A 25,750-nucleotide genomic window follows, 5' to 3' on the forward strand; every position below is an offset into this window, starting at 1 on the left:
ATACTCTATGTAAATGCTTTGATGAGAGAGCTTCACAGTATTATGTTATTCTGGCAAGTTCTCTCTTGTAAAAGGCAATAATGTGTCCTTACAGGCTGAGTAAAAATTAGGCATAGTAAAAAAAAAAAAAGTCCCGCTTGGCAACTAATGTGTGGGCAACACCAAAAGTAAGAAGTGAGCTGAGCAGCCAGCGCCACAAACTGGCTTTAGACCCATCTGATCCTTTGATGGAGGGAACAGAGACAGTGAGAGATGCTAGAAGATAGTTACCAAGGGAGCGAAGCCTAGCTCCCTATTTGAAACAGCTTCTTGTTACACACTATAAGTAGCTAATGGCTATGAATGGAATATAGGGATTGAAAATCTTTTCTTCTGCTGAACTAATTTTCCTCCCATCTCCTCTCTTTCATGTCAGTCTCTCCAGCTTCCTCTGTGATTACCACAGTTCTCCTATCTGATTTCTCTCTATTTTTCCCCTTCACTCCTTACGTCCTCTATCTGTCAGATCCTGCCGATTCCCTGCTGACTCCAAAAACTAACAGTGCTTCACATCGACCCAGGCTTGAGAGAGAACAAACAAAGGCAGGCTGAAACTCCTCTTCTCGCAGCTCGCAGACACGATGCTCCATTTAATCCTGCTAGAGGGAATCCAGAGAAGCTCAGAATTAGTTTGGGAAGCCCACAGCACTATATTTAATCACACAGCAGACTTATATGCCATTAGGAAGGTGCTTCTTTCCAAAGATCGGTACAGTGCAGTGAGTCCATACAGAGCTGGCTCAGGGGAAAAACCCTCGCCCAGTCAGCTTATTGCATTGCACTGCACACAATCAAATTATATGTACTTTCAGTACAATCAGAGTATAACTTAATGGCATAAGCTGCAAGACACATGGAACATTAGGCCCCGTGCAAGAACCATTCACATAAGCAAATTTGCTCTTAAGAGGCACATACAAGCGATATTTAAGATAATTTGTGGCATTGGTCAATTGAAATTGCAATGCCTTTCTCTGAATGAATTTGAATTTTAAACATGATTTAACAAACAACAACAAAAGAAGTGAATGTATTATCTCCCAGAGTTGCTGCTAAAGAAAATGCTCTCATTCTGACAGTTACCTCTAGGTTTATGAAAGGTATTGTCCAACATCATCCTTTGCACGTAACAGTGTGAAATCACCTATAATAAGCTCTGGTATCCTCTCATTATATCTCCATGACTGTCACATCAAATACTTGTGCTGTCCTGTGCCCACTTTGGACACAAGCTCTGGGAGCAAAATTCAATTCAGGTTACAGGCCAGTACAACATGGAGTGGTAACTAATAGTTAGGTGTTACAGAGGGAATTTGTGCATGTCATAGAAATGGTTGAATACGTTTCCGTCCTAATCCTGAACACAGTGAAGCACCAACTTCTGTGTATTGTAAATCTGAAGCTCCTGAAGATGCAGGTTGACTCCTCTACAGCTTCTTGGATTACTGACTGACAGACAGACCAGGGTTTGTACGGCTGCAAGGATGTAAGTCTGAGCAGGTGAACAGCAGCACACGAGCACCACAGGGGACTGTCCTCTAACCTTTCCTCTTCACCCTGTACACCTCTGACCTTCAGTACAACACTGCAGAAACTCTCGGATGACTCTGCAGTCGTGGGGTGTATCAGCAGTGACGAAGAAGCGACAGGACTTAAGCTTAAGTCCTTTAATGTGTGCAACAAGATGTTGCAAATCTTTTACAAGTCTGTTGTTGCCAGTCCAATTTCCTTTGCTGCTATCAGATCCAGGGACAACAACAAACTAACCAAACTGATCAGGAAGGCTATGTCTGTGCTGGGGACCTCACTGGAAACCTTGGAACAGGTTGTTGAGAGCAGGATGCTAAACAAACTGTTTAGCTGCTCCATTCGACATAATGGAGAGCAGACTTTCCAGAGCTTGCTGGTCAAACAGCAGAACACTTTTAGTCAGAGACTTCTCCAGCTCCGCTGTGGTAAGAGAAGGTACAGGAAGTCATTCCTGTCAACAGCCATCACCCTGTACAATGACTATATTCAGACAGTGGAAAGCTCTGCTTCAACAGTTTAGCTATCGCTGGTGGGAAAGACTTGACAAACTTCATTTTACTGTATGTATGTATTTACAGCATTTTTTCTGTGTATTGCACAATAGTCTCAGCATAGTTGTGAATAGTTTTCCTGTTCTGTTCTGCAGATTTGACAGCTGTGTGCAAATTAAAGGTGCACTTTTGCTTCTGTTTTTCCTGTATTATTCCTATTATTTTCTATGTGTGTGTGTGTTTTTCTCTATGTGATGGCTACTGCAACACCAGAATTTCCCTTTTCTACCTATCAATCTTTCTTATTCTGTTATAACCAAAACAATACAGCACATATTGTCTGACAGCCTATAACATGCAAAACTATCTAATTAGTGTGTTTCCATGGAAACTAGGACAGCAGAATCAGGCCTTGTTTGTCTGTGTCTTAATCTTTGAACCGAGATGACCTAAAAGATGTTATGAATGCAAGACAATGCAAAATAAATAAATAAAACCTGAGTAGCTGCTTGGTTTATTACCATGCCAAATAATAAGTCCATAAGGCCATAGTGTCCTATTCATTTAGCCCAATATAGATACTAAGGATTGTTGACATGTTGTATCAATGTTGCCCTTTCCTCTCATTTTAACTGGGACATTAAAAGAAATGAGTGATTAACCAGGCAACAATTTTCTTCAGTTTTACAGCACATCATTCCAATGTAATAATCCAATTATGTAAAAATAAATAATAAACATATGTTATGCATATTGTGTGAGAGCAGATATGTGCCAGTGAGTTTCCTGTGGTTTGATTTTGTGTGGGCTCGTCCATATGAAGTTATGAACAGACTGCAGTGTCATAGTTATATTAAAATATCAGTTTCTGGTAAGTTTACTTTTCATTTATTGCAAATGTCATTACAACTACTGCTGTCATTATGAGTTTAATGGCTCCACCTTTAACAACCAACACCTGTTGGTTCACTCATATTAAAAACTCTATTGGACGCAGTTGCTGGCCACTTTTCTCTGCTATAATTAGTCCCATAAAATGTGTTAAATATTTGTGTTGACATAATAAGTGCTTTTCCGGAGCTGGCGATATTACCACAGCAAGTGCCAACACACTGTTCTGTCTCTCCTTATTCAGAGTGTCACAAACAAAAGGAAAATGAGGAGTGCGCTAGTGTGAATAAGACAAGTTAGAGTAAAGATAAATGCTTCACACTAATTTGTAAAAAGTACATAGCGTTCTAAATACATAATAGACAAAAGTGCTTAAGTGAGATTTGAACCTTTATCAGTTTTGCTAACTGTGAGAAAACACAGAGATGGGTTATAGTATAGTAGGTGGGTTTGTGACAGAAAACTCATTTTGGCTGCATAATAGCGAAGCTACTTGAAACCTACAGCAATTACTAACCTCCCAGGCATGAAGTATTGCCTTTGGTGGATGATCCTTCTACACCTTATCATAGCACCTGTTAGAAATTAACCTCCTAATTTTGAATTCTGTCCCAACTTTTTGCAGCCATCATATGCTAAATTGAATGTATTTAGAAATACATTTAAGATACAATTAGAGATACATTACATTTAGATACAATTACGTTTTCTGAACTTACTTGGTGTTAGATAAATAAAAATCACAGACTTCAGATTCCATTGTGTTTATGGAAATTTGGCTTATTCAACGTGAACATGAACGAAACCAACAGTCTCAATTATTTTATTCAACTGTGAAACTCGAACGGTGAACAGTTCTTTGTAGTAAAATTACACCAATGCCTTCTTTTCAACCATACATTTTTGAGATTACTGAACAGGATTACCTGTTTCCATGGCAACAGTGGACCATTTCAACACAGGTTGTGATGCTGAATGGCCCTCTTACGGTAGGTAACTGCATGCCTCATGCATAGTAACAGGTTTATGTCTGTAATACTGCAGAGGAGTCAAAGCAGCACTCGACTCAAATATGTAATAGCACTATTCTTTTTTTTTTTGTTGTTGAACAAACTGTAGTTACTAAAAATAGTTAAGGTCATTCTGTTGAGTCTATTAATCCACACATACATATTCAGTCCAAACCTTCAGTATCATATTATAATAAAGATATAAAAGAGTAGATTTTGTTTATTACCCTCAATGGATACATGTGCAGAATGACTCAGTAACAAGCTGTTTGCTTGTGGGTAGTGCCTCCTCATCCTACTGAAGAGACTGTTAAACAGAAGTGGATTGAAGAGGTCTGTACAATATGAACATGCTACAATCAGAGTGAAGATCAAAATGCACAAAAGTTCAATTAAAATAACCCTGAAATTTCTGGCACATCAGTTGAGGAACTGGTCTTTTATCTGATGTGCTTTGGATAAAACCTGATTTTACCACTACTGATTACCAATGAGCACAGTTGCTGTGCATAATATGTTTATTGTCACACTAGAAGTGGTAAGATATTCTCAAGTAAAATATTTTGCATAGACTGTTTCTTCAATTAATTTAAAGTAAGTTATTACAAAACTGATAAAGGTTCAAATCTCAACATACGATTGCTACTCTTTTCAGTGTTCTTAAGTATAAATGTCATGTTTTGACCAAAGATATGATTAGACTAGACTAGTCCAGAGGCTTCTATAATAAATTGGATTTTCTACCTTACATTGGATTATCTATTTGTAAGATCCTCTCAAGGCTACATCTACATTAGAAACAGTGCCATTCACAAATGTTTAGCTAGCAAATAGCATGTCTGTGTATCGCTGCTAAAACTGTACTATCTATGGATCTTGATCCTCTGTACCATTGCTATACAGCAAAACACAATGAAATACTATTGTAGTACAATTTAATGAAAGGGAACCATAAACAACTGCTGCCTCTGGTTTCTTGGACAAATTAACTTTTTTGGAATAAAACCTCCTGAAGCGTTTGGGTTCTTTCAGCTTAACAGCCTGTTGAGGTGTAAATTTATGGAAACGGTACAGGCAGTAAGTGCTGTGCTTACTAAACTGTCTTTGCTTAAAATGTCTGCCAGAGTTGAGAGCGTCAAAAAACACAAAGTCATGGAAAATAAAGGGAACATACTTTAGATACTGACACAAAGGGGAAAAAAGTCTTCCCTGTGATTTTCTAATTAGCTATAAGAATAGCTGCTTTTCTTGACGTAACAGTAATGAGCGACCTTTAGTCTAACAGAACTTAGATAAAGCTGTTATTAGCCAGTTGTGTTGAACACCGGGTCTTAAGTTTATTAATTTATGATTAAGGCCAAATATTACAGCTTATCATTTTTATATATAACCTGCTTAAGTGAACGAATCCTTCAAACTAAAATGAAAAATATTATGTAAAATCGGTGAGTCATTATGATTTCAAATGTGAATAAACCTCTGCCTCCATACTCACCCATCCCCATACGGAGCAGAGGTGTTTATTTATTTAATTTATGATTTATTTGTTTATTCATGATTTAATTAGTTAGTTATTACGTTTTTCATTTTTGTCGTGATTAAATGAATATGTATTATAAAGGAGAGCTTCTCTGGGAGGTCAGCAATTAGGCAACCAATGCCATCCAAGTGCTGTGTAATTTGAACCCACATTTGAGAAAATAAGACACAGAAAAAGTGAATTATTGTACTTTCCACTTGCTATGATGTGATAAACAGCTGGAGGTGCTATTTGTTCAGTCGGGTATGAAACTATTGCAGAAGTGGAGGACACACTAAGATGATCATAATACCTCTAGTAAAACCTCAAACAATGAAAAATAATGCAGAAAACATTTTGGATGATGAATTTCCATAGTCCTAATGTTTTCATTGATGTACTACCAACATTACCAGCTCAGTCAAGCATGAAATTATTTCTCAAATATTCACCATTGAACCTACACAATATAAATAAACACTGTTGGATAGTACCCAGTTAGTTCAAATTAAATAAAAACAGGTTTAACTGTATGGCACATTCAACTTTTAAACTATCATGTCCTTAAGTAAGTTACATAAGTTACAAGGTTAGAAATTGTATCTTGGAGCTGCTTCAGTTTCATCCCTGGGGCTCCAAATACCACTGGTCTAGCACAGTATGACAACAGCGGAGAGGTGCCAGACATCGGGAGGTCAAAACTAAGAGCCTATAAAACCAACATGACATTGCCACCAGCTGTAATAAGGCCAGTTTGCAGCCCAGAAATACAACCTGCAGCAGAGAACCATAACGCTAGTCAATTCCCAATCACAGCCATGAAGTACATTCAGCACAAACCACAAGCCCTTAAAAATCATCTGTCCTGCGCTGCACTGTATGTATACAGTATGTGCTGAGGCTGATGAGCAAAGGAAATGTTGTTTTTAGCAACTACCCTTCATCAGTGACCTTTTATTCTCAAACCACTGTTCTATATAAACTTGGCCAACAGGGACGAGAAACCAAGGATGCAGGTGCCTCGTGAATGTGTGTGTTCATGTGAGATGTTAATGTGGACAAGGCTCCACCTCCGCCACCTGCTCTCACTGTGTATTCCTGTCTCCACCACCGATGGAGAAAATTAGAACATCGTCTTAATGTATGCTTGAACAAAAACACAAACACACACACAAACTTTATACACTTTCACACACACATTCAGTTCATATCAGTGTCATCACACCAAAAGTGGAACTGCGTCAGTAAAACTGTGACTTGTTGTGTGTTTTGTTTTTTGTTTTTTTTTTGTATTTATACTTGTGAGTTGTGCAGAAATTACAAATAATGAGCTTATATATATATATATATATATATATATATATATATATATATATATCTCAGTCATTAAGGCTAAGCTGCAGTCAAAACTCAGCTTTAATTGCAGGACAACTAGGTGACATTCACCAACAACATAAAGCTGCAGTCAGACCAATCACATTATCAAAAGTCAACTGTCCAAAATAATCTCCTCTGATGGGCACTTATACAATATACGGCAGGTGGTAAATAAGCTTACTGGTACTCGGGCAGAGCACATACTCAATAGAAAAATAGAGAGATAAAAGTTGAGGAAAAGAGAGAGGGATGCAGACATATAGAGAGAAAAGGAAAGAGAGCAGATGTGGCCTTTGGGCAGAAACTGCTGAATCACCATGTCTCTTCTCATTACTTCATCCCATGATGAACCTGGAGCGCTTTGTCTGAAACCACACATACAGAAACTGTCATGGAAAAGGCCAAAAGATGGAGAAAGAGGAAAGAGATGTCGGAAAACACAGAGAGAAACAGGATAGTGCATCGTGTAGACATCCAGAGAAAGTGATGAAAGGAGATTCCTTGATTTTCTCCCTCTCTCTTCCTTAATCCTCCCCTCTGTGCTGTCACGGTGCAATCACCTTGGAAGGCCCTGGAGGACACTGTCTCTTCCCCGATCCATCTCAACGGGCTCGAGTCTCTTACATAAGGACTACATGACGCTAGTTAAACACACACACATCGTGAATACCCTGAAAATACATTCACTCTTTCATTGTGCAGCTTTATTGCTGAACTCCCACTGTGCTCTCTTTTTGTTGCACAGTCAGACATAGCCATCATAGCAGCACAGTCAATATCTGAGAGCTTAGAGAATCAGATGCATGATACATGACTCGTGCCTGCTTATCAAGTGGTTTAAAAAGAGAGATGACAGGTTTTTAGGTATACAGAGACACTAGGTTAAACTGGGTTGATAGACTGCTGCCCAGAATAAAATGTTTCATTTATACTCGACTTGTTTACAAAGATTTCAGAGGTTTGTGACAAGTCACCATTTCTCTAGAGGTTCGTCTCTGTCTCAGTTTAACAGTGTGGGAATGAACTCTCCACTGAATGGTATCGTTTACTTTTAAAGGACAACTTGAAGTGGAGCCAGAATAGAAAAGATCTCTTACCATCCTACTTCTTGATGTCAGGTTCAATTTTGTGACCACAGATTGGCCTTTTGTTTTCAGGGCCTCCAAAGCCTAGAAGGAAGTACCCTTAGAGCCTACACTGCCAAGATAATGTGTCAACTTTTTTAAAAGCACTAAAATAACCTCATTTTGTGTCTGTGTATACGTGACTGTGTACAGTATGTACATACAGTAGCCCTACATTTAGTATGTGCAGCATGAAGATATATGTGTATGTGCTAGTTTGTTTGCACGCATAGAATGGACAGTATTTTTACTTTTGCTTTATTTATCTTGTTTTATTGCTTTATGATGCAATTTATTCACCATTCGACACTGTTTTTTATTGTGATACACATTAATTATTCAAGTAAGGACAGCAGAGTCATTGTCCACTTTTTTGCCACTGGCTAAAAAAACTTTCTTGGCCAACCTTTCAGCCTGCAAGGAGACTGAATGCACAATTTCATCCCAAATTAAATGTTGGTAAATGAGGAGGAGCTGGTTCAGACTGATGTTATCAATCAAACGCTTTGAAACCCTTTTTATTTTATCTGTGTTAACAGCAGTGTCAATCACACAAGGTATGTATTGTTGTCTGTGAAGCTGATGTGAATCACTACAGATGAGCAATTTGCAGGTTGATATTTTGTTTTCCAAGTTATATTCCTAAGAGCCTATACTGAGTGTAGAATCAATAACATTTAGCAGAACGCCTTTCTGGCACAGATGCTTTAAGGGAAGCTCTGACTCCAAGCCTCCCTTCAGAGATTAAACATTAATATTTATGTCAAACTCTCTGGATGAAAAACAGTTTACAAACAAAATCGGTGGACTTTCTGAAAATAATACTGAATTGCGAATTCATTCTATTGCATAGAAGTTGACCTTGTCCTGCAAAAAGCTTGCATTTGCATTACAGGGCTAAAAATGATTTCAGAAACCCAGGAACCCAAACATTTATTTCAACATGGGATAAATCTAGACTGTGCTATTTGCATTGTATTGTACAAATGTAGATAAATTATGTTCCCCTTTGTAAAATCACATAACAGTATGTGATCATCGTGACTTGAAATCATTTGAAGGACTATCAAGATCGGAAAAAGGCTGCTGCGATGTGTTCTGGGTACTAGTTAAGCATTTTGTACTTGGTCTGGTGTTCAGGCAGACACAAAGACCAAACCTTTCTAAATCTTATTTGCATTTACTGTACAGTAGATGTGGCAGTTCACCAATCAAATTATGAAAATCTGCAAAAGCAGATTATATCCAGATCTGCATATAAGCAGTTCTGATGTCATCTATTGCGGAAGCAGAATTGCATTAAATAGCATCTTGCATTCAAATGTGCTTTTCTGAATGTAGGCTTCTGTGTTTTCTCATGCTGACGTCACCACTTCATGGTAGCCATCCAATCATGAGCCACCAAAACATGCACAGCAAGAGATACGGGATTACCATAATGTAGAGCTGCCAGTCACATTCAGTCTGTACAGTGTAGTGGAACCTCAAAACTCATAGTGTATCCATATATGAATAACGCAGTGGTACAGAGATAATCCTGTGCTCATTGTGTTAAAAATAAAATCCACTGCACTAAAGAGTAAAAAGCATTCAGTGCATTTTCCAGCGCCTGTAACATAGGCATTACATACGTAATCAAGGGTATGTAGCATCTGTTTAGATACCAGTTCTACAGCAACAGACAGTACTATGACATACTATGAATTATTATGTAGTACATCAGCCTTTCAAGGAAATTGGAATTTGTACTAAAATGGCGAACAATTTGCAGACAGTTAAATCTCACTCTCAGACTGAGCACTTTTATGAACTCTCGTCTATTTTGGCTTAAAGATGTGACAATTCTTTCTTGAACTTGGAAACAGCATAAATGTCCACTCATTTTCCACTTACTCACTGGTTCAGCTATGACGTTTCAACCATATCACACAGTTTTCATCTGCAACAATAGACACACTCGGTTTTATGTGGGCTGATAGACAATAATTGCCATATGACAACACTTCACAGCGTCCGTTAAACTGAAAAGGTCAGGTGTGTCAAGAAGCTCATTAAGCACAGGGCTGACAAGATAAAACTACCTGGATAACGACATCAATGAATCCACGGCCAACATCCACACACACAGAAAACCTTTATAGCATGAAAATGTAATTTGCAAGGACAGAAAGCAGCAAGTGTGAGAGCAACATTATTGCAGAGACAAGGGCTCACATGTCACTAGTAGAAAACCATGTATTATTCAGAGATATATGTTCTTACACGAACAGTCTGTGATGTATGGGTTGATAAGTATAATATCCCAACCTATGTTGTCAAAGTAAGGAAACGTATACTGTAGCTGTCAAATAATCGCACACACATTTACATGCAGATAAATACAGAGCATCAAAAAACTAAACACACACAGAGTGTGAGTTGACAGAATATTTGTGAACATTTGTGAATCTGGACAAACAGAGAGGACAGAAAAGCTGTCCAGTCTGTTTGGATTAATGGACCTGTTTCTATTTTGGGAGGTGAGAGAAGAGAAGGCATTTACCATAGAGACAAAGACTTGCATAGACGCCACTAGAAACAATAGAGTAAGAAATAAAAATGCAAGAATTCCTTTCTTAATTCATGAAGGATAAAAATCCATCATAATCATAAGTGTGTTTTCTGTTTTTAAACATGAGACCAATTTAATTATGTGGATCTCATCGGGGGCTGCACAAATTAATCAACATCTCATTTAAAATCACTGTCAGTCAACATTACACCCACACTTTTTTGAATTAAGTTCAGTTTAAAGTCTGCCAGAAAGTGCATGTTATCTAGTATCATGTTGTTTCTGGCAGACTATGAACCAAACATTTTTCCATCAAATTTGTGGAACAGGCCACATACTTGGAAACACTGAGTCTGTTTTAAGGGTTTACCAAATATTTAAATTTGGCAACAAGACTTTGGAGTCCAACTACAATTCGCACCAACCACCCGTTAGTCAACTGGACAACACTCAACCAATCATTAAAGTCACTTGCATGTAAACACTTACCACTCATGCTGAGGCTCATCAATGACCAACAGGATCTTGAACTTCTTGGAAAGGGATGGAGAGGGAGCAGACTGCTCCACAAACCCGGCGGCGGATGCAGCTGTCTGTTTGACCACGTTGGTGATGGAGCTGAAGGAGCTGAAGAAACCAGAGGAACCACCAGAGGAGGTGGAGGAGGACTGGGTCTGTTGGGGCTGCTGAGCCTGCTGGGATGGACGCCGCTCCTGAGCTGCAGGGAAGCTGGTGGGAGTCTGGGATGGTGCTGGAGATTTGGTTGGGGACTGGGCAGGGACGCTTGCCGTGGCAGAGGCTGCACCTTGCTGGGAAGGGGAGGAGGCGGTGGGGGGAGGAGGAGCAGGTGGGTCAGGCCTCTGGAGATCTGTCATGTAGCCATTAGGCAGGTTGGACATGAAGCTGCTGTCAGAGAGGCGGCGCCGGAGGAAGTTCATGATTGCGGTCGAAAGGTCAGTCTTGGAGTTGGTTGATTAGTTGCCCTCTAAACGTGCCTTTTGACTTCTTGGCTGAATGGAGTGAAAGCAAAGAGAGGCAGAGATGGTTACAGAAAGAAACACACTGATCAGAGGGTAGATGAATGACAAGAGAGCAAATCAGTCCAAATGCTTGAAGAATGGGTGACGGAGAGCTTCTTCTGCGTTGGAGGAATGGAAAGCAGGAGGGAAGGAAAAGATGGATGAAGCGATGGATACAGCTCTGGTCCAGTCTTCAAGAGACAGCTCTCCAAAGCACAGCTAAGCCAGCACAACAGCACGCATGTATGTGGTGTTCCTCTTCCTGAGCTTCACGCCTCCTCACAAATGTGTGTGTGTGTGTGTGTGTATGTGTGTGACGTGTGAGCGTGTGCGTCTGACCGAGAGAGGTGTGGCGTCGCCCCCTTCAGTGAGGTGCTGGTGCTCTCCCCTCCTCTACTCTGCCTGCCTTCCTGCTTCCTGAGCTGCTGCAAGCTGAATGCGCGCAGGAGACGCTGCTCTCTCTGCTTATCTCACCCGTTCACTTGCTCACGCTCCCTCTGCCCTCGTCCTCTCTCGCTCGCTCACTCGGCACGCTCACTGGCTGTGTCCCCTTCCCCCTCTCCTCCTCCTCACTCCTGTCATCAACCTCCTACATCATAAGCTACGTGTGTGTGTCGTGCTGCAGCCTTGTAACGCTGCGTGCCGTGTGCAACCAGTGGAAGGGGTTTCCTGTGAGCGTGCATAAGGTGGAGTTCACAGATGGGAACACCATCTACCCTACTCCGCAAAGCCCACCTCTTTCTCCTGCCATCCATCTTTTTACCTCCTTCTCAATCTGTCTATGTTTCATCCCTTTTCCCTCCATTGAAGGCTCACGTATGTGATAGTAGTGACATTTTCTAGAAGATGCATTCTGCGAGCCACTATTTTGCCATTAAAAGCACTTAATATGACAGTGGCCAAAGATCTGCACTTTAAAACACTGTAGTGAAGAAGCAGTGGTAGAGGACATGCAGAAAATACAAAAATGAGGATAAGAGCATAATCCTGGTTTCTATAAAAGAATTAATTAGTCAACCGATTCTCTCCTGTGTAATGTGTAACTCTTCAATAACATGCTTTCTGCTGTGTAAGAAAGCAGCACATGCAGGTAATGTTGGTTCTGACTAGAGATGTAATAGGATCTTTATCGACTATAAGTGCAAAACAATTTTCGAACGATTTCACTAAAGAGTAAGTAGCAGATATTAAAAGATCCTAATTTCCCGATTTCTATAATAAACACGTGTTGCCAGCACACTCAAAAACATGGTTGACAAAGGTAAAATCACTTAACCACAATCTCAAATACTACCTACATGGAACACATATTATTTCAGTTAGACAGCAGACTGTTTCCTTTGTACACTGCTGTTTGCCTCTGAGCCTTTCACTTCTTATTTCTAAACAAACATTTCCTCCTTATTCTTGGCTTCATTGTGCATTCACTATTTTGGGGCAAAAGCATGATTCCTAAATGCCGTCAGCAGTAGCAGGCTGGGTCTGCACGGTTTGCTGTTCTAAGCTTTACTTCAAAACACAGTCAGAAGATGACAGGACAATTATTCAAGTGAGAAGAAAATCCCACACACAACTGAACCACACTGAGGCGAACAGATTGGTATTAGAAGAGTGCAGTTGAAGAAAATACAAACCCAGAGGCTCTATCTTGTCTTCCATGGGCAATCACCTTATATAGCCCTATATGTAGGGCAATTTCACTAATTTCGAGATATCCACCAGCCCGTTTACTGGATGTGACTGCTCATTCAACATCAAGCACTGAGATATCTGGAAACTCACAGCGTATTTAGTTTGCACTGATACTACCTCAATTAATGGAAATAAATTCCGTGACCTTTATGCCATTGAAAACGTTGCTTCTGAGCTGTACTCTACTCGTAATTCTAATTTTGGGAGATGGTTGCATTTTGCAGGAGAGGAGCAAGTAATTTAGAGGTTATTGCACATTACTGCACTGCAATGTCATTTTTATTCACCCTTAGTTTTGGTGTTTGGACATAAAACTGTGGATCATGCTTTTAAATTGGTTAAAGACCAACATCTGTAGAGTACAACAAAACTCAGTGAAACAGTATGGCAGAAAATATGCTGATGAATAAATGCCAAATGAGATTCTGTATGTCTACACACATAAATCAGTCTTTGGGTTCAAGCATGTCATACATAATGATACAAAAAGAAACCAAAAATTGACCTGTGTTTAGTCTTTAAAATATTTATGTTATTATATTATTATTATTATTACCATTATTGTTTATCACTAATGCAGGACACACAATCACAGCAAGTCACGATGACTCAAACCCAGTAACAGTAATGGCTGTGTTTAGTCAACCAGAAGAGGAGCGGGAGTGAGTCACAGAGCTGCAGTGTGAACTGCAGCGACATCCTAAGCTCATCCTGGCCTACATGTTTCATGACACATATGCACAACTCATAACACATTCTCACACAGCCATTATATAATATGTGTGTGCATCAAATTATGCAGTCAAACTAAAACACCAGTGCGGTGTCGAGATTAAACAGTGGTGTTTTCTGTGTTAGAAAGGGGCTCGAGGGTGCATTGTTTGCTTTTGTTTTGTACTACTACTTACAAAGACACACTCCAGTATAGTTATAGCAGATATTATCTGGTTTCAAGCTGTGAGAACGTTATGGCTCTTCCTGGTTTGCTCATTTTAAATACGGCATAGCGATAGCTTACATATGAGATATGATCTGCCTTTTGCAACAGTGATAGAGGAAACACAGTAAGGATACACAAACATGGCATGTTCACAATGCAAGGAAGCATCAGTCATCTGTCAACACTCATGTACCACTGTACACATGCGCTGAAGAGCCTCACACATAAATACTAACATACCTAAAAGCACAGATCCTGACATCCCAAAACATTCAGCCACTGCTATTAATGCTAGTATGCATGCACACAGGGACACATACACAGGAAGTCAAGGTTTCAGACTAATTTAACTAAAAAATGCATTAACCAATGAATCACTGCACGAAACACGTCATTCAGCAATTAAATGCATTAATTTGTGTGTGTGTGTGCTCAGGCCTGATAAAATTTGCTTTGAGGGATTTTCTAAAAATATCAGAGTATGTGTGAGTGAATATAAGGGTCAAACTTCCTGTGGCTTGACTGGCTTAAATTTAGATAATCCATGGAAAATCACAACACTTGCACTCTTTGCACATCTGGACTCAGCAGTGGATGCTCATGGCATCCTGTAATATATGCTCCACCCTCAGCAGCACTTCCATATAATTGACATTTCCAATATTTTAATGAATTATTCAAGTCAATTTAAACTCAATCCAGATTTTCATACTATTTTAATGACCAGATAAAAAGGGGCTGCCATTGCTGGAGAATAAAAACTAGAGTAAATGGAAGTCTGGAGTAATCTCTGATTCACTGGCAGGTTAATTGAAAACACTGGGGGCACAACCCAGGAAGCTACAGGGTTATTTTGGGGCTGTGATACTGTCTATTCCTGTCTTAAGGCAAGCTCTTACATTAACAAATGTCCAATTCAAATGCTTCTTACATTGGAAATGAGTCTTGATGCTACAGATTACCAAAAAACATTGTTGCCTTTGAGGCAACTTCAGGGAATAGTGTAGCTTTAGCCGGGCTATAAAACCTCACTCTCTGAATGAACTTTAACAGTGCTGTGTGGATGGATGGAGCTATGAGATTAAAACACCCACGCACAACTTAGATATCGGCAGCAAATCCCCCTAAAACACCATTTACTCTGACAGAAAACACACACACACACACACACAAACAGTATCTGTGATAATACTGTATATTTTAAGCACAACATGAAATTCAAGACTCAAAACTGCCATGGCAACAAGTAGAACAAGTTGGCTTGGACAGCACAACAATGAAAGCACCACAATAATGTAGAATCAACACACTTATCATCTACTTATGACAAAGACAAGCTGAAGTGAAGATTTAGTAAGACAACCATAGATTATAATGAACTGTCCAATAAAAAAGCTCGTGTGAAACTGATTATTATGCAAATGTTACAAATCTATAGCTGATATTTGATGTCTAGGCTCTAGACTGTCTTACTTATGACAACAATACACTGAGCTCAGAACAGCAGGGGCTGGGGAGAGGTGGTAATGACACAGCCCTAGGGGAATTTTCAGACCTTGAAGCTTCTAAAATCCTGTATGAACAGAAAATGACTACAGAGACTAAAATAAAGCCCTTAGGTGAGCAGTGCTGTGGATATAGCAGAGTAAAAGAGTGAGCAGAGCACTGTTAAAATACATTTCTAACTCTCCATTGATGCCCCCTGGTCAGTTCAAATTATCCAATGCAAAAAACAGTAATAACTGACCTCAGGACAGGAAAATAGGTGAATTCCTAGAAATAAAATATTTAAACACCACACCATGAAATACTTGTCGAGGTAACGGCTAAGTGAAATACAACTATAATAATAAGCTCTTCTATAAGTCAAATGTGTATTTTAGTGTTGGTTGCCATTAATGGAGTGTAGTTGACGCCTTAATTTTAGCTAATATATTACAGCATGACTAAAACCTGGTCTAGACTTCAAATATCTTTAAAAAGATAACATGATACAGATGCGCTGTATCCACAGTGACCTGACATGGATATATGGTGCATTTTAGGTTTTACCACATCGATAAGCACACACCAGATGGAAGAAGTGGAGAATATATAACCACTGGGTCTCATTAATGAGTGAGCGTGTGTGGGTGTGCAATAAAACAGCTAATGAACTAATGTACTTGGAACAATCCAGCCTGAAGTCACTTATTGATTTTAAGGGAATTTCAATTAAGTGCCCTCATGTGATGGTAACATGCAATCCTTCACTAAAACATACACCGTTTACCTAGCTAATGTTTAATGCACATAATCACTGATGTAGTTGTGCCATTACAAATGGAAAGAAACTACTTCAAACTAAACATTTTGCTAAAATGTCTCTCATATTATATATTATTGGCTCACTCTCTGCTTGGTGACACAGAAACCCTTCTGTGGAATAAGATAAAGGTGACTGCTTCTGTTTTTCTCTTCTTGCAGGGCTCTGGAGCAGCTGCTACTGACAAGTGTGTGTTTGTGTGTTTGTGAGTTTGTGTGTGTGTGTGTGTGTGTTTCTGTGTTTACTGGTGCATTTTCTTTTGATGTTCCATCACTAAGCATGGGCAGCAATGGGAATCTCCATGGCAACAGGCGTGCAATAGCTGAAGAGACATGGAAGAGGTGCTTGTTTGTACATGCACCCACTGACATAGCTCATGTGTGATGTAGTAATATGAAATGAGTTTTAAACTGCCTCAGAGCATTTACACCATGTTACTTCTCTTTTTAGAGGCTAGTTTTATTTTATAAAATGCCTATCAGAGCTGACATCTAAATTAATTGTTCCTGACGTAGTGACTCATACTGTAAGTTGTAAATCATGTGGCACATTTAGAATAATCTATATGATAGAAACATTGTACAAATCACTTCAAACTGAAATATCAACATGCAACCACCACAAAAAACTGACACTAAGTTTAATTACTTAGGACAAACAAAAACAACAGCAGCTTTTTCTTTCTTTCCAATCAGTTCAGTCATTTTCACACTGGCCTACACAAACGCTGGGAGGGAAGATGGAGGTGTGATGGGAGAATTCTCACTGTGGATATGTCTGTATATTTACAGGGATTTCTTCTTGTCTACTGTTGCCTTACTGGCCTCACTACCCCCTATAAGCAACACTGAGCATTAAAGATGTGTATTTTAGTTATATATGTATTTAAGTTTTCACTCCAACTTTTCTGAGCTTTATGCAATATATAAGTTTCAGCTGACCATGTCTGTCACTTTGTTGTTCACTCACACAGCTCCTATAATGTCATTGTTTAAAAGGTAAACAAAAGCATATGTGTACATCAAAATTGGAAAAATTTGAATTATTATTATTAATAATTTCTGCAGTTCCCTTCAGCTCTGCAGTGGTTTTAGCGTCCTTCGGGTCACTGTTTTGGCTTTAAGGCAAACAACTTTATTATTTTCGTTCAGTCTCTCTACTCTTACCGATGTAGATTGTAGATAACCTACTTTACACCACAGACCCAGCTAAAAAAAAACTATCACAAAGTGAGCGGTGGTGACCATAGTTGAGCACTGAACAGTTAAGCAGCCAGATATTTCCCTAAGGAGTGGATGGAAACCAAAGTAAAAGAATAAATATTGGACGTAGTACATTTGTTAGGCAGCCAAAACAGATCAGCCGCTACAGTGTCTGTTGGATGCAAACAAATTGCTGTATTTCGGTTGTTTTAGTTTACGTTCAGTAGCTTCTAAAAGTCTGCTGCCCCTGTTGTCTGCTCTACGACTAAATATGAACTGTTATATGACTTTATAAATGCCCTGTATAAGATGTAATCATAGAAATTAGACTACACGCAGGAAGAAATAGCCAGGGGACTCTACACTACATATACAGTATACAGACTACGACTAATGCACATGTAGTCAGTGTTATAATACGACGTACACAATGTAGTATGGCACATAAAATGGAAAATACCTCCTTTTTTCACACTGGTGCTTCACTGTCCCTGAATTAACAAGACTCTTAACATGGTGAGTGAGCTCGTTAGTCAGGATTCAGTGACCTTATACATATTCAAATGGATAAAAAGATGGCTGCCAGCAGTTTCTAGGAAGATAATATTTGTCCCACTCTTGACAATCCCATAATGAGGTACAGTCATATTGCTGTCACTAATTTACATTCAGCACTAATTCATACAAACAGATATGAGCAGTGGGCCGAGCGACTACTGCACTGGTGAAGACTGATGATAGCTGCACATCTTTTTGGCTCCTCTGGTATTTCACATAAATCTTACACTTAATTCACTTTATTGCTTGTACTTTGATTTAAGCATTGTTAGAGGCATTAAGCTGGTGACGAATTACAAATATGCCTTTGTATATAAGGATTTTTTGATATATTTATTATAAGTCCAAACTCTGCTGTCAGGAAACCATTGAATTTAATTTAGATGACCTGTGTGGATTTTTAATTGATTCTGTATAAGGAATAAAAAGGGTTTTATGACTGACCGGGTTAGCACAAGAAGCTACTATAATCTCCATTATTGCAAACTAAAAACCTAAATCTACATCTGAGAAATACATTAATGAAAAGAGAAACTGGACAAACATCATCTTCATAATTAAGGAAATTAGTCTCCTGTGTTTCAGTAATGCAATTATTTTATCGTTATGAATGATATTATCATCTTCAACTTTTGTTTAGACGGCTTTAGAGCTTTGGTTTTGTTTGAGATTTGGTTTAATAAATAAAAGACACATGTACTTTCTGATCTGAGTGCACACACAAATTAGCATTAGCATTACCTCATCGCCGCCTAGCTAAACTTGGTAGAAAACCGCCCTCTGCCGACCACATTTAGAACCGTTCCGATTTATTTTACATGTTTCCAAATGTTAAAATACAGCAAAGTATATTACACAAATTGTATTCCCACTGCAATACTCAGTCGTAGACAAAAACTCCCACGGTAATCGTTAGTTAGCTTATTTAACGGCGGTTTAATCGTTCAAGTCGCTTACCTTTCCACCTCGGACTCCATTTCCCATCAGCCCCCACTTCGCTACGTAATACGTGACGCATATTATAGTCGACTGTCAAGCGTAGCGACTGACCTGTGCTGTTGTGGTGGATGTATGTCATCGATAAAACTGATTATTGTAGTGTTATCCAGCGGCTGTGATCGTGTTTAACGGTTCCGAGCCTTCAATCTGAAATGTATCAATTAATCTATCCACACGAAACTTCGTTTTACACATTATTTAGGTCGTTATCGTACTTATAAACCAGCTGGTTTTGTTGCTGGAAAGCACTCCTCGATAGTTTAATATGACTCTACCGGTTTTGCACAACACCGGCGTGCTTTACAGAAGAATTCTGTCACAGTTTCCACAGGACATCAGTTTAGCTTTTGCCTATGGATCTGGCGTTTTCAAACAACAGGGGACCAGCCAAGGTCAAATGGAGGTAAAAGACACCTGTGCTGACTGTTTACTATTTGCAAATGGCATCTTTAGGAGCTGTAGGTTCAGTATTTGGGCATGTAGGAGGGAACAGGGTGGTTAAAACCAGTACCACAATATTCATAGAAATATTTTCTTAGTTAAATACACTGTACATCACAATGTTTACAGAAAATACTACAGCAATGATCTATTAAATAAGTTTATAATAATTACTTTTACATTATAACATTACATTTTCTCAGCAGAAGTCAAGTCTCAGTCATTCATCTCATCACTGGTTCCACTGAAAGCTGATTAGACAGTTATTATATTAAGTTATAGAGTTACTACCTCTCTCACTACATGGCATTGTTTTCACTAATACATTCAGAAGAACATGCTGGACTTTGTGTTTGCGGTGGACGACCCAGTGACGTGGCACACAATGAATCTGCTGCAGAACCGCAAACACTACTCCATCCTCAAGCTGCTTGGGCCCACAAAGATCAGCTCCATACAAAATGAATACGGGGCTGCAGTGTACTACAACACACTGGTGCCTGTGGATGGGAGGGTAAATAATAAATAATGTCTTTGTGCATATATTAAAACAATATGTCCTGGCCACACCTGACCTGTTCTCCTTTACTTCTCAGATAATCAAATATGGTGTCATTAGCACAGAGTCTCTCATTAACGACCTGATGCACTGGAAGACTATGTACGTTGCTGGACGCCTTCACAAACCAGTCAGTATCATAATATAACTGTGATATATAACTTGTTTTATATAAAAACAAAATGTTTAAAGCTGATTATTTTGTTGTGTGTTGTTTTTTTCACATTTGATTTTATTTTTGCACATTTATTGCTACAAAAATAAAAACATAAAATATTCAGTGGAATCTCTTAAGGCTTTGCTAAAGTGTAGATGAACAAATATAGAGCCATGTGTTTTAGGTGTGCCTCTATGTTTAGGTGTGCGTGCATGTGCATTTCCATGCAGGTGAAAATGCTGGTGCAGGGTGAAAATGGAAAGCTCCATGCAGCCTTGGTTGCCAACCTGAAGAGTGCTGTGACGGCGTCTTTCCTCATGCTGCCAGAGAGCTTCACTGAAGAAGAGCTTTTCCTGCAGATTGCTGGCCTTTCCTATGCTGGTAACCGACCCATTTGGCTACATAAACTCAAAGAAATGTGAACCATCCAGTCAATTAAGCATTATCCATGCACTTTGCACATGCATCTCTGTAGTTCAATGACTGCAGACTTGATGTCAACGGAGGATGTATAAGAGAAATGATGAGAAATTAATGTCATGCAAATATATTACACTAAATGGAAAACATGTTGTCTGTGTCACTACAGGGGATTTTAGGATGATACTTGGAGAGGATAGATCCAAAGTGGCCAATATTGTCAAAGACAACACTGAGCACTTCAGGATTCTCTATAGCAACATCTTGCGGGACTGCTCACAAGTGGTCTACAAACCTCAGCAAGGAAAACTGGAGGTAAAACAAGTCACACATGCACAAAACACCCTCCTACTTTTATTAGAGTGTTTCACTTGATATTTGAGCAGTACATTTTATTGTGAACATTATTGGTGTGAAATTTATTCATTAAATTCCTCAAAGCAGCTTTTTCTAAATTAGCCTGTTGTTATGATTTATTGATGCTGACTGTACTGACAGCCCCTTATAACCTTACATGAAAATGGTTGTGAATGAAGTATTTACAAAAACAAATTCATTGCCATATTGATTGGCACAGTTAAGCTCAGTAAAGTTTAAAACCATTACCCATGTATCACACCCCCTGTGAAACTGACAGGTATGTTTTAAAGCAACAGGTAACACCAATTTGACCTGAATAGAGGTGCATACTCACTTCTTGTAGTAAACTTAAAATAGGGTGTGACCCACTGGGTGTTCTGTTACCTGCTTCACATATATTATTAACTAGCACAACTTGTGCGTGTGTGTGTGTGTGTGTTTTTACGCAGTGATGCATATACACATTCCTCCGTATTATTTTTTTTTGTGTCCAGTCTTTGTTTTTTAACTGTTGCCACCACTCCCTGTCATGCTAAGGAAATACCTATCACCTCAGGCATCACACCATCCTGAATAACATGTTTAGTAAGTAGCTGGGAGAAAAAGCTTAAAGCTATATACTGTCTATCTGCTGCGTGTAACACGTTTTGGAGTTGTATTGGGGAGTTTTTTGCTGGGGGCCACTTATATGGGAAATACCACACTGATACCACTGTAAATCATTAGGCAGAGCAGCGCGTGTCACACTTCTTCCTGAGTACATACAGTATAATAAACAATTCCAGTTTTTATTTGTAGTGTTTGTTATGCTGGTTGAATTTAAAGGTACCTTCTTCTTGCAAACAAACAAAAGTTATGAAGGGTGTTTACATTTACTATTACTCACCCAAATAATTTGTGTTTCTCCCAGCTGTCTGACAAAAACACAAAAACACATTTCCTTCTCCAAGAAACTTTTGGAAAGTTTAAGTATGTTACATAAATCCTAACAAAACTACTAATCTGATATGAACTGATTTAGTTTGTTCACAATGGCCCTAACACGTCTATTCATTAGGATCAATCAAGTTTATTGGTGTAAATTTGATGATGTGACTGTTAGTGCAGCTTCTAGTGTTGGCTCTGCTAAATGTATTTCTGATCATTTGTGCACCTGCAGGTGGACAAAAGCCCCGAGGGGCAGTTTATCCAGCTGATGGCGTTGCCTCGTACTCTCCAGCAACGGATCACAAAGCTGGTTGATCCTCCAGGAAAGAACAGAGATGTGGAGGAGATCCTGCTGCAGGTGGCTCAAGACCCGGACTGTGGAGCTGTTGTCCAACAAGGTTGGAACATACAATGGGTGGAGGGTTGTAGAACAGACACTACTTACATTAAATTAATGTTGAAGGTACGGTGCCCATTGGCACTAAAGATCAAGGTTGATAAAATGTGGTGAAAGTCACTAATAGACAAGGTGAGGAATCTAAACCACAAACATACTGGCACGGCCAATATTTATTGTCAGAACATGTCCAACAGCAATGTGCTGATGGATGAGTGAACAAATAATAAATCATGTTCCAAGATTCACTATCACTCCTCATATAATTATGTCACATATTTAATAATAAATTAGTTAATGGAAAACTTTCACTACCTTTAAATGTCAGAGAGTGAAAGATTTCCACCAGTCCAATCTCAACAGAGATTGATGGATAGAGTAAATGGAGAACAGTAAATGTTTTGATTTAACAGGTTCTGTCTATAAACATCGTAAAATCATACTGCAGAGTGTTGCGATAGTAATTTGTATGCCTGAGCACGTTTTTGTTTCTCTTCAGGTGTCTCTTCTATTGTGAAATCCTCTAGTATAACACAGAGTATCAAAGGCATAGCTACAGCTGGTAAGTGCACGTTTCATGTTTGTTTGATATGTTCAATAAACCCTGTACATTTATCACCTTCTGTTGGTTCTGTACAGAATTGATGCTTAGCTTTATTGAAAGGATTAGCATGGGCGAACGAATCCGCCAGCTGATTAGTTTAGCATATATAAGAATTAAAGACAGGGATACATTCAGCCTACCCAGTGATAGTAAAATCCACCTACCAGCACCTATAAAGCTTACCTATTAACATGTTGTATCTTATTTGTTTAAAACATATAAAAGCTAAAGTGAATAATGACAATTTATGGATTTATGATGTGTTGGTTATGTGCTGGTGGATGGATTTAGTTTCCTCTGGACACAGGCCAGCTGTTTCCAGCTGTATGTCTGTATGTATACTCCCCCTCACACATATAAAAGTGGTGTCTGATTAATTATCTTTTTTCCCTAAAATGTCTTAATATTATATATGAAACGCATTTTGAGGAAGAAACATTTTACCAAGTGCATTAGTGTGGCTTAATGATGTGTTTTTAATAGTTTCATAACACAGAGGAGCTCTACACCGCAGATGGGTAAAGGCCAATTCATACTTTTAATTTGCCATCAATAAGTTGGTACTCATACCATGAACAGTTGGAAAGTTGGGGATGCACAGACAGACATTGTAATACGTGACTGAACAGTGTGGAAAAGCGAGAAAACTGTAACTTAATTTACGTTATAGTTACTGTAGCAGACACACAAATACGAAGTGTGAATGAATTGGCCTTAAGCTAAAATCATGTTCTGGATCCACAGAGGTTACAGGAAGTAATTTAGAGTAGTATTTAGAGTACCTTTCCCCTTTAACAGATGTTCTGATGAAGAAATTGTCTTCTTCTAACGTGCTTGTTGATGTTCACTGAACCTCCACTAGGTTTGTGGAAGACGGTGTCTTACAGCTCCAAAAAACTGAGGAAGATGTGGAGAGGCTGGAGGAGGAAGCCACCTGTCTCACAGATGTCCTGAACCCGTCTGTTTACCCAGGGCCTGTCTGTCTCGCAATCGTCACACAGACGTCCATCCCTTGTTTTTTTTTTGTTTTTGTTTTTTTTATATATATCCTGACAAACTGTAACTGGAACAATCACACACCATCCTCTGGTTGTGTCACGCATGAGAATGGGATTGCTGACCGAGGTAAAATCGGTCGGAGTAGTTTAGAACCGTTTGTACAACCTGCCCTTTATCAAGCAGTTCATGAAAGTTGTAGAATAAAGGGTGACATTTCACACGTCTGGCTGAATATGGCTGACATTTAAAGGCAATGCAGATTGGACCTTTTCGATGATGACACTGTGGTACAGACTACATTTAGAGCCAGTGACGTTACAGGCAGCTCAACATCACAGAGCAGAGCATGCACCGAGAAGTGGAGCAGAAGTATAAAGAAGAAAGGACCGAAGTGACGCAACTTTCTCAGCATGTGTCACATCTGTGCGTTTTTGATGACAGACGGTGGGCAGCCAAGATGCTGTAGTGCAATAGTGGATATTTTCGTGGGCAGTTTTCATCACTGTACTCAAATGGAGTCTGTGGCCTGATGTTGCAGAGCACGTTACAAACACACACACACACACACACACACACACACACACACAACTATCTCTCTTTGCCAAAGATCACAAACCTTTCTTCTCTTAAATCTTCATAGTTTTCTGATATTTGTACTATAGCTCAGCCAGGATTCACAAACTGAGTTAAGGTCCCACTTGTTTGAGATGATCTTGTCGTTTATTGTGATAATAATGTTTCTCATTGATAAAATAAATAAATGTCAAACCTTTACATCGTGGTCATGATATCCTGGTCGTATTTATCTATAATGGGAAAAAGCATCAACTATGTTTTTTTTTTTTTAAAGCAGAGACTAATTCAGAAGTAGAGGGTTTAATAAACATTTTAATATAACAGCTTCTGTTCTTTCTCCCTGGATTTGTGTTACAATAGTGGTCATTAGATGAAAAATCCCAAATCATATGCAAGCAGTATTTAGGTTAATCTTGCTATGGTAGAAAGGTACCAAAGAGAACATCTTTAGAAGAACATACAGACATTAAGTATAGTCAGCGCTGTAAAAATAGTACTTACAGAACATGCAGTAGTACAGTCACTACTGATAGGACCAGTTACTTCCTGGTAAACATAAACACACATAACTTCCTGGTACAATTGTGCCTTTTTTTTTATTCACTACTAGATCATCATGAGTCACATGTGAACATGACCTCAGTTACAGACACACAAAAACAAAAATCTTAAGGTAGACTCACTTTATCTCTTCTGGTATCTGTTGTTTGTTTTTTTCTTTCACTGGTAATGTTCAGTGTTTACTGCATTTTTAAAAATAATCTCTGTCCCCACATGCCTTTCTCCTCTCTTCACACTTTTCAGGCTGACATTTTTGCAGTTCCATGCGTCTTTCCCACCACCTGATTAGGTCTAAGTACATTTACCCAAGTTAACTGTATTTGCAGTTTTCCAGACCATTTCTGTTTTATATAACTGATTGTTTTTAGTTTTTACTCCATTCTACCTCGCAGATCCCTGTAAGGTCTCTGTTCAACCAACCAATCAAGAAAATAATGTGCAGATTTATATACATATGTGTGTATTGTTCATCAGTACATATTTACTTAGGAAATGTATATTT

At 38.9% G+C, this 25,750-nt stretch overlaps 2 protein-coding genes across 3 annotated transcripts in view; one reads left to right on the forward strand and one right to left on the reverse strand.

Moving 5' to 3' along the window:
- Positions 1-12,123, reverse strand: part of syn2b (synapsin IIb) — a 59,936-nt gene extending 47,813 nt beyond the window's left edge. The window contains exons 1-2 of one of the 2 annotated variants that reach the window (XM_026348888.1): positions 12,026-12,123; positions 11,022-11,542 (exon numbers count right to left, since the gene is read on the reverse strand). In XM_026348888.1, the coding sequence (XP_026204673.1) occupies positions 11,022-11,470 (449 nt within the window). In that variant the 5' untranslated portion in view covers positions 11,471-11,542; positions 12,026-12,123. Of the gene's footprint in view, positions 1-11,021; positions 11,543-11,890 lie in introns of both variants that reach the window. The other variant, XM_026348887.1, reaches the window with a different exon arrangement.
- A 7,171-nt stretch (positions 12,124-19,294) lies between these two features.
- tamm41 (TAM41 mitochondrial translocator assembly and maintenance homolog) lies at positions 19,295-25,099 on the forward strand. Its single transcript, XM_026346751.1, has 8 exons — positions 19,295-19,650; positions 20,020-20,202; positions 20,285-20,377; positions 20,635-20,785; positions 20,994-21,139; positions 22,344-22,509; positions 23,008-23,070; positions 23,975-25,099. Exons 1-8 carry the CDS (start codon positions 19,513-19,515, stop codon positions 24,064-24,066), a joined length of 1,032 nt encoding a protein of 343 aa, XP_026202536.1. The 5' UTR covers positions 19,295-19,512; the 3' UTR covers positions 24,067-25,099.
- The last annotated feature ends 651 nt before the right edge of the window (positions 25,100-25,750 follow it).

This window comes from Anabas testudineus, chromosome 5 (genome assembly GCF_900324465.2).
Source record: "Anabas testudineus chromosome 5, fAnaTes1.2, whole genome shotgun sequence".
NCBI classification, from domain to species: Eukaryota; Metazoa; Chordata; class Actinopteri; order Anabantiformes; family Anabantidae; genus Anabas; species Anabas testudineus.